General features: G+C 41.2%; 1 protein-coding gene and 1 pseudogene across 1 annotated transcript; both read left to right on the forward strand.

Annotated features, from left to right (window-relative positions):
• Positions 1–875: 875 nt before the first annotated feature.
• On the forward strand, positions 876–4,272 carry LOC131311834 (plant-specific TFIIB-related protein PTF2-like). Its single transcript, XM_058339426.1, has 2 exons — positions 876–1,085; positions 1,971–4,272. Exon 2 carries the CDS (start codon positions 2,422–2,424, stop codon positions 4,018–4,020), a length of 1,599 nt encoding a protein of 532 aa, XP_058195409.1. The 5' UTR covers positions 876–1,085; positions 1,971–2,421; the 3' UTR covers positions 4,021–4,272.
• Positions 4,273–4,699: 427 nt separating this feature from the next.
• Positions 4,700–7,868, forward strand: LOC131311835 (C2 and GRAM domain-containing protein At1g03370-like; annotated as a pseudogene).
• The last annotated feature ends 240 nt before the right edge of the window (positions 7,869–8,108 follow it).

Raw genomic sequence — 8,108 nt, forward strand, 5'->3', positions numbered from 1 at the left:
GAATGACTCGATTTATTTGTATGAGACTCCAAAATAAGTCCTCAAATTACGATCGATACCTTGTGGGGTGGGGGGGGGGGGGGGCGCAAAAGGGTAAATTGGCTGGATTAACTTGGCCGGTTGGCCCGGATCCGGATCTGCTATGAGGATTTCTGTGAGGATCGTGTGAGACTTTTGAAGTGAGGCTGCCACCATATAAATGAGGAGATTCAACGGTGAAAAACAGCTCTGGCTTTGTTTTTACAAAACGACAACGTAAGAAAGATTAAAAAAAAAAACCCCTTTTTCGTCTTCTCGATTGCACAACACGCTTCCGCCCACATTCATGGCGAAAATGCTTCTGTCCCTCTCAAACGATTGAGGGGGTGATCCATTTTTGAAAAAAAGTACTTTTTAGAAAAAGAAAGTAATTTTAAGGTCAAAAATTATGTATTTACGCAAATAATTTTTCTACAAATATGGATCTTCTTTGATAGATCGCATTAAGATCTTTTAAACAGTTCAAAAAAATTGAAAAAATATTTTTTATTTTCATTATATTTGAGTTTGAAATTACCTTCTTTTTTCAAAAATTACTTTTTTACAAAACCAAAACACCCCCTGTGGTAAATCAAGCTTCCATTAATCTTCATTCTCCTCATTCTTCTCCTTGCCACTTCCGTTGTTGATTCAGATCAGTCAGAGACGAAAACCCTCCGTTTCATTTCATCCAACAAAAGTTAATTAGGGCTTTCTTTTTCTTTTTGGAGTCCATCAGCCAAAGCTACAGCCCAGGATACGAAGTTACGAACCCAATGTCCCAACCCATGATAGTTGACATGGATTGAGCCCTACGTCAGCTTTAAGTTTAAAAAATAAAAAAACCTAAAATCAAAAGACTCGTTCATCTGTAGAGTGAGAGAGAGAGAGAGAGAGACAGAGGGAGCGCGAGAGGGAGGAGGACGCTGACGACCAGACCAACACCACCACCGCGTCCGCCACCGGCGACCGCCACCACCATCGGCGACCTTCCCTCCACCGAACGCCACCAACACCAGTGGCGATTTTCGCCTTCGCGACTTCCGACGCGACCACGCACAGCCAAGGTCTCTCTCTCTCTCTCTCTCTGTTCGTAGCTTTGTTCATCTTTCTCTGTTATTTTTTTTTTTTGTTGATTTCTATAATGGTTTCCCGGGATTGTGCCAAGGTCGAGCCTGGTTTCAATTGAAAGTTAGGGTTTTAGTGCTTTTCCTTATTTCGTTTCTGCTTGGAATTGAAACATAAGATTTTTGATATGTTCAGTTTTTGCGTGAATCTGTTGACTATATGGTAAATATGTGAAACCAAAAGCTTAATCCGTTAGAGTTTTGCAAGATTCCATTTTTGTGTAGATTGTGTAATTTTCAATGTCAGTCGTGAAAGTTAAAATTCATAGGACTTGTAGGCCAGGTTGAATTGCTTGGAGTCATATAATGAGGAGATATGTGTCTCACTGGCCTAATAGTGAGTGGATTGGCAATACTTCATTCCCAAGGTGTTGTTTTCTTCATATTTGCGGGACTGGTTGCAAAACGGATATGTGATTCCTTGCATTCAGACGTCAGAAATGCAGTGGCTTGTAGTCCTACCCCATGCTTAATCCGATCGAACAGGCCCCTATGACATTAAAGTTGGCCTTTCATGTTGCATTAGACAAATTCCATTCAGAGTGCATTTTGACTAATATTGCTGGTGAAGCCAGAAGAACGATTACAGGCGCACATCCGCATAAAAGAATGATTACAGAAACAAACTACACTTGTTATCGGTCCATACTTCCAGTTCATTGTATGTTTTCTTGTTAGTTATTAGAATTGTATTTTCCTTTTGGAGACATGTTTATATACTATTTAGGGTGCACCTTCTTGGAGACGTTGGAAGCCTTAAATTGAAGACACATTTGGCTTACCTGTATAAATAGAAGGTGGCCTAACTGATGTTTGTTTTAACAGGTGCTGGAATTGGCCGCAAACACAGCGAGGGACAATAAGAAAGGACTGTTATCCACCCTTGGATCTCCTCATTTATGTGGTGGCAGCCCCACATCAAAAGCCTCACTCAATTCACAGAGAAATACTCGTAGCGAATCTGGATCCGGTTGGCCCCAAACGGTGTTGCTATTTTGGGCTGCAATTTGCAGCGAAGACACCTCACTGCAGGGACACCCAGCGTCCGCAAATTCCAGCCGCTTCCGGAGATTGTTCGATCATCGATGGATTCCGTCTGCCAATTTGGAAAAAACCTGTAGATTTTCACAGATGCGCTCGAGCGCGAACAAAACCCTAGGACGACCATGTGATCTCTCTCTCTTCCCAAATCTGGATGCATTAAAGTCTAAAGAGTACATGCGTATTACATCTGCGTAAACAAACCAACCAAACACGTCAGCTTTAGGGCTTGGCTATGGCGAGTTCTCGCCCCTGTTCGAGCTGTGGCGAGAGATCCCTCGCCAACGACGACGACGGCAACTCCTTCTGCGCCTCGTGCGGCGCCGTCCAGGACTTCGACAACTTCCAGCACAGCTTGGGCGGGATCAGCGGCCCCACCGGCACCTTCGTCCACACCGGCACCGCAGGCTCCGGCAGCACCTTTAACTACAAAGAGACCAAAATATATTACGCCAAACAAAACATCGAACGCATCACCTCGTTATTTGACTTTTCCCCCTCAAAGAAAGACGAGGTCAGGGTTATGGTAGAGACCGTTACCAAGGGGGAGTACGGGCAGGGGGATTGGTTTCCGGTTCTCATAGGCGCGTGCACGTACGTTGTGATGAGAAGAGATAACAAGTCGTTGGCCCTAGTGGAGGTCGGGGATAAGATAGGTTGCGATGTTCACGAGCTGGGTCGGATGGTTAGTCGGGTTGTTCAGTTTATGCAGTTGAAGTTGCCGGAGTTTGACATTGTGGATTCGTTTCAACGGGCGGTCCGGACTTGTTTTGTTTCGTTGGATAATGTGGATAAGGTTGGGAGGATGTTGAAGCAGGGGATTTTCTTGGTCCAGTGTATGGTGAAGTGGTACTTGACCACGGGGCGGAGACCGCTTCCGGTGGTCGTGGCTGTGTTGGTTTTCGTTGCTCAGTTGAATGCAGTTGATGTTTGGATTGAGGATGTGGCAATGGAGTTACATGTGGCGGTTGTTACGTGCAAGCTGCGGTATAAGGAGCTTTTAGAGAGTCTGGTGAAGGTTGCGCAAGTATTGCCTTGGGGAAAAGATATTACAGTTAAGAACATCGTTAAGAATGCATCGTTTGTGTTGGAATACATGGAATTGAAGTCAATGTCCAAGCGTGGCGAGAAGAGGAAGGTTGTAGATCATGTTGGGTTTGATATGGATGATTTGGTTAGAAGCTGTTTGAGCGAAGAAGCGGAATATGGGCTTGATAATCATGGCGTGGAAAATGATTCTCAATATTTCAATGTGCAAGATAAGTGTTCTTCCCCAAGAGGGACTAGAGATGATTTGGAGACGCTCAAGATATCACATGAGTGCTTGTCAATGATGTTTTCAGAATATTCAAACAAAATTTCTAATACCGATTATCTTGAAGAATGTGGATGCAAAAATAGAATGAAAAAAGGGAGAGGGTTCGATCTTTTAGATTGTAGGGAGTGGTGGAAAGGAAATTCAGAACTGAGCAGAAAGCTTTTGCTCAAGAAAATACTGGAAAAAGATGTGGGATTAGTTGCAATGCCACCATCTTTTGTTGCTGGATGCTTGGCATATCAGAGGAGGAGAGAGAAGATAAAGGCTGCTAAGCTACGTATTAATAAGATTATGGGCCCGCAAAATGGTGATTCAGGTGACAATGGTAACCTTTGCATATCGGACGGCGTGATTGTTGGAAAGAAGCGAAGAAGGAGAATGAAGGTTTATGTTGATTGGGAAGACTTAATTATTGAGACCCTTCTCCTTCATCAGGTGCACGAGGAGGAAATAGAGAAGGGGCATTACAATACCTTACTGGATTTGTATGTATTTAATTCTGGGAGTATGGGATAGGCTTCAGCATGGAGTAAAAGTAGCAAGAATTTAATAGGCTTCAGCATGGAGTAAAAGTAGCAAGAATTTACTAAACCACATCAGTCACCTCACAAATTGGAGACATTTTCTGCAGATAATTTTTGTGTACTCTATCCTGCAAGATGACAGTCAATTTGGTTACTCGTTTCTGTAAATTTCTGGATGGTAACCTATTTTTGGTTATAGAAGTGGTACTTTCCTATTTATATAAAAATTGAATTTGTTCTGGATCGTGTCTTCTTGTTGTTTTATTTTTATATGCTTGACGCTTTCACTAATGCTCGTATTTGTAGGTCTCTATTGTTATTATCTGTCCTTTTTCTTCCTGATTGTTGTACTTGTTGGCTTGACCTTTTTTCCCTCCTTACCTTGGCACTTGCTTTTTCTAGTGAAATGAGTGCATTTCCTTGTTGTTTGGTTCAAGTGATTACTTTTCTTTTGAGAACCATTGATTGTCTAAGTTCTTGTTTAAATTCGGATGTGTTTGGACTCTTTGGAGTTCATGAGGCTAACTGGGTTGGTTTCTAATATGGGATTGAATGGGGCAATGCATGGACAACAAAATAACTTTATTTCGAATTGCATTTTATAGATGATAGTACAACCGCATTAGATCACCTCTTTATTTCTGTTCTTACTATTTTTTTTAAGTAAATGATTTTATTACTATTTCTGTTTTTAGTATTATGTGTCACCTGGTTCTGTTTATACTTTACACAAATTCCATGAAGATGTTCATCAAACAGCTTCCATGCTCCCTAATTCCTATCTGTGTCTTTGTGTTTATAGGAATTATGTTTGAAGATATAACGAGACTTATAATTGATCATCATTACACAAGTGATGAGACAGAAAGCACACCAGACTCAGCTAGGATTAGAATCCTACACGCACATAGTAATAGGCACACAAAAGTTTCCAGTTCTAGCAAGTGTCAGCGCTCCAGATGTTCCATATGGAAGTACCTTTAAGATGGAATTGCTTTACTGCATTACCCCCGGGCCTGAGCTGCCATCAGGAGAACAGTCTTCACGATTAGTTGTATCCTGAAGAATGAATTTTCTACAGAGTACTATGATGAAAGGTATGATAGAAGGTGGAGCCCGAGAAGGTCTGAAGGAAAGTTTTGAGCACTACATCAATTCATTATTTCAGCAATTGAAGACAGTTGATGCCGAGGACATTGCTTCCAATAAGGAACAGGTTTTGGCTACTCTACAGGGGGAGCCACAGTCGGATTGGAAGCTGGCAGCTCAGTATTTTGCTAATTTTACCATGTTATCTACCATTTTTTGGGGGATGTATATGTGCTTGTGCACATCTGGCTAGCAGCGCCTAGCATGATCCAAGGTCTCGAGTTTCTTGGGTTAGACTTGCCAGATTCAATTGGTGAAGTAATCATGTGGGGTCTTGCTTCTTCAAGGTGAACAGCTGCTGGAGTTGATTTCACGCTTCATGCAGGTAGAACACAAAAGGGTAATGCTCACATTTTCACCTGTCTTCTTAATGTTCTGGTTTTCCTACTTATTCTGATGGAATTCACCTTGTTTTCCTGTCTAAATTTAGCCACTGACCATGGAGTTAAAGCACAAGGGGAAGGATGGCTGCTAAATGTTGCCTTGATTGAAGGAAGCAATGTGGCAGCTGTTGATTCGATATTCAAGTGGACATTGTGATCCGTATGTGGTCTTTACTTGTAATGGGAAAACCAGAACCAGCTCAATCAAATTCCATAAATGTGATCCTCAGTGGAATGGTGAATTGATTTACCTTAAAGTCAACATCTCAATCAACTTCGTTTGGAGCTTATAGTTCTGTCTTTTATAAAAGCTGCAACTGTGCAAACTTTGGCCATATTATGTCAAAATCTATACCTACTTAAGTCTCTATCACACATGCCTTTATTTGATTGAGTTTGTCATTTCAACGTCATTGGACTGCAGAAATATTTGAATTTGATGCAATGGATGAACCCCCATCTATGGTGGATGTGGAAGTTTTTGATTTTGATGTACCTTTTGACAAGCCAACATCCCTGGGGCATGGATTGAGTTTGTCATTTCAACATCAGATTTAGCCGATGTTTGGGTTCCTCTTCAAGGAAAGTTAGCTCAGGCATGTCAGTCGAAGCTGCATTTAAGAATTTTCTTGGACAATACTAGAGGAAGCAATGTTGTTAAAGAGTATTTAACTAAGGTGGAGAAGGAGGTGGGAAAGAAGGTAAGTCGGACCTGATCTGTCCTGGAAATTCACTTTCCCAGTTGATTTCATCTTTGGAGCCTTTAGAGTTCCATTGGTTACTTATTACTTTAATTGGAAACTTCTGTAGATCAGACTCCAATCTCCTCAAACAAATTCAGCATTTCAGAAACTCTTTGGGCTTCCATCAGAGGAATTTCTCATCAATGATTTTACTTGTCACCTGAAATGCAAAATGCCTGTGGAGGTACTGTTGGAGCTCTGTTGTATATTTTTTTATTGCAATATTGGTTTTTCATGTTTGCCTTAAGATTTGATCTGCCTGATGTGGGTTACATAAATGATAACTATCTCATTACAGTTTGATTGTTCATGCACAGGACCGCCTATTCTTATCAGCAAGAATAATAGGTTTCCATGCAGATCTATTTGGACACAAGACCAACTTCTATTTTTTGTGGCAGGACATTGAAGATATTCAAGTGGTTGCTCCTACTTTATCATCAATGGGTAGTCCAATTGTTGTCATGACTTTAAGGCCTGGCGGAGGTGAGGATGCAAGGCATGGTGCAAAGACACGAGATCAAGAAGGCAGGCTAAAGTTCCATTTCCAGTCTTTTGTATCCTTCAATGTTGCACACAGGTACTACCGAGTGCACACTATCCAAACTTAGTTTTTCTTGGTCCTAATAGATTGCTGAACATTTTGATTTTTATTGCTTTTGCCACTGTTTTGTTTAGTTATAGAACCACCCTTTTCTCCCAAATATTTTTTAGTGTCAAATGCATTTTGAAATAATTACATGAGCATACACAAAAGATTAAAATAGTATATTGTAATAAATCTAAGCTCTCAGGACTTAACCCGGATAGCTAACTTTTGGATACATATCCTCATTATTTAAGATTGAGGGTCTTGCGAGGTGCAACATGGATGCACTTTCACACCCGTATTCATATGTAGCCAAGGTAACATAGCCCACAGGTACATAAGAAAATCTTCCATCATGTGCCAAATTACGCTCTTAAACAGATTGTGCAACAACTGGGAGAACATGTAACATAACGAATGCATATTTCTCTGACACCCTGAGAGGCTAGGCTACTAAAAGTCAAACTAACCCAATCATGAAACAAATGTCTATCTCAGTACCTGAAGGATAAACTATAAAAACCGACACATGAATAAGCTTGATACTTTTTTATCTCATAAAAATCTGAAAGATATGGCAGACACCTTTTAGTAGGTGGAGAATAAACTGCAAAACACCGCAGCTAAACAATAGGAGGAGGGGCCAGAGAACACCATGACCAGGCTAAAGGGAGAACAAACTAAGCAACTCCACCGTTACTAGGAATTGGACTTTTGCTGTTGTTCTGTGTCACTAATAACTCTTCCAGCTAATTATCATTTAAAAACTCTGTATCAGCAAGCATTCCCTAGTAATGGAGGAGTACTCCAAGATATCAACTCTAGACCACTGGTGAACTAATCCTAGAAACCCTGGTGGGGTATTCCTAGTAATGAAGCCTGCAGATGAATGGGCATCCTCAAGTGCCTTCGAGTTACTGTTATTTGTCTTGCTTCCCTAAAATGGCTATTTCAACTATGTTATCGACTCTTCTTGACTCTAGTAGTCTCTCACGTATTGGATTGAATTCGATTTTTCAAGTGCCCAATCAGCTTTTGTTTTTAAAATTATGTAACGGTTCGAATCATCTGTGCGAGGGCCCGGAGTCTGCTTGGCCGTCGATATGCTAGGTCGGTTTCCGCAGCAGAGTTCCTTTCCCTTCCTACTGCCACGGTAAAAATAATCTGCAATTTTCCCGTCACCCTATTCCTCTTCTTTCCGTTTCCTCTCTGTCTC

Source organism: Rhododendron vialii, chromosome 12a, assembly GCF_030253575.1.
Source record: "Rhododendron vialii isolate Sample 1 chromosome 12a, ASM3025357v1".
NCBI classification, from domain to species: Eukaryota; Viridiplantae; Streptophyta; class Magnoliopsida; order Ericales; family Ericaceae; genus Rhododendron; species Rhododendron vialii.

Excerpts from the sequence above, each read along its gene's own strand:
- LOC131311834 (XM_058339426.1), top strand. The coding sequence starts at position 2,422 with ATGGCGAGTTCTCGCCCCTGTTCGAGCTGTGGCGAGAGATCCCTCGCC.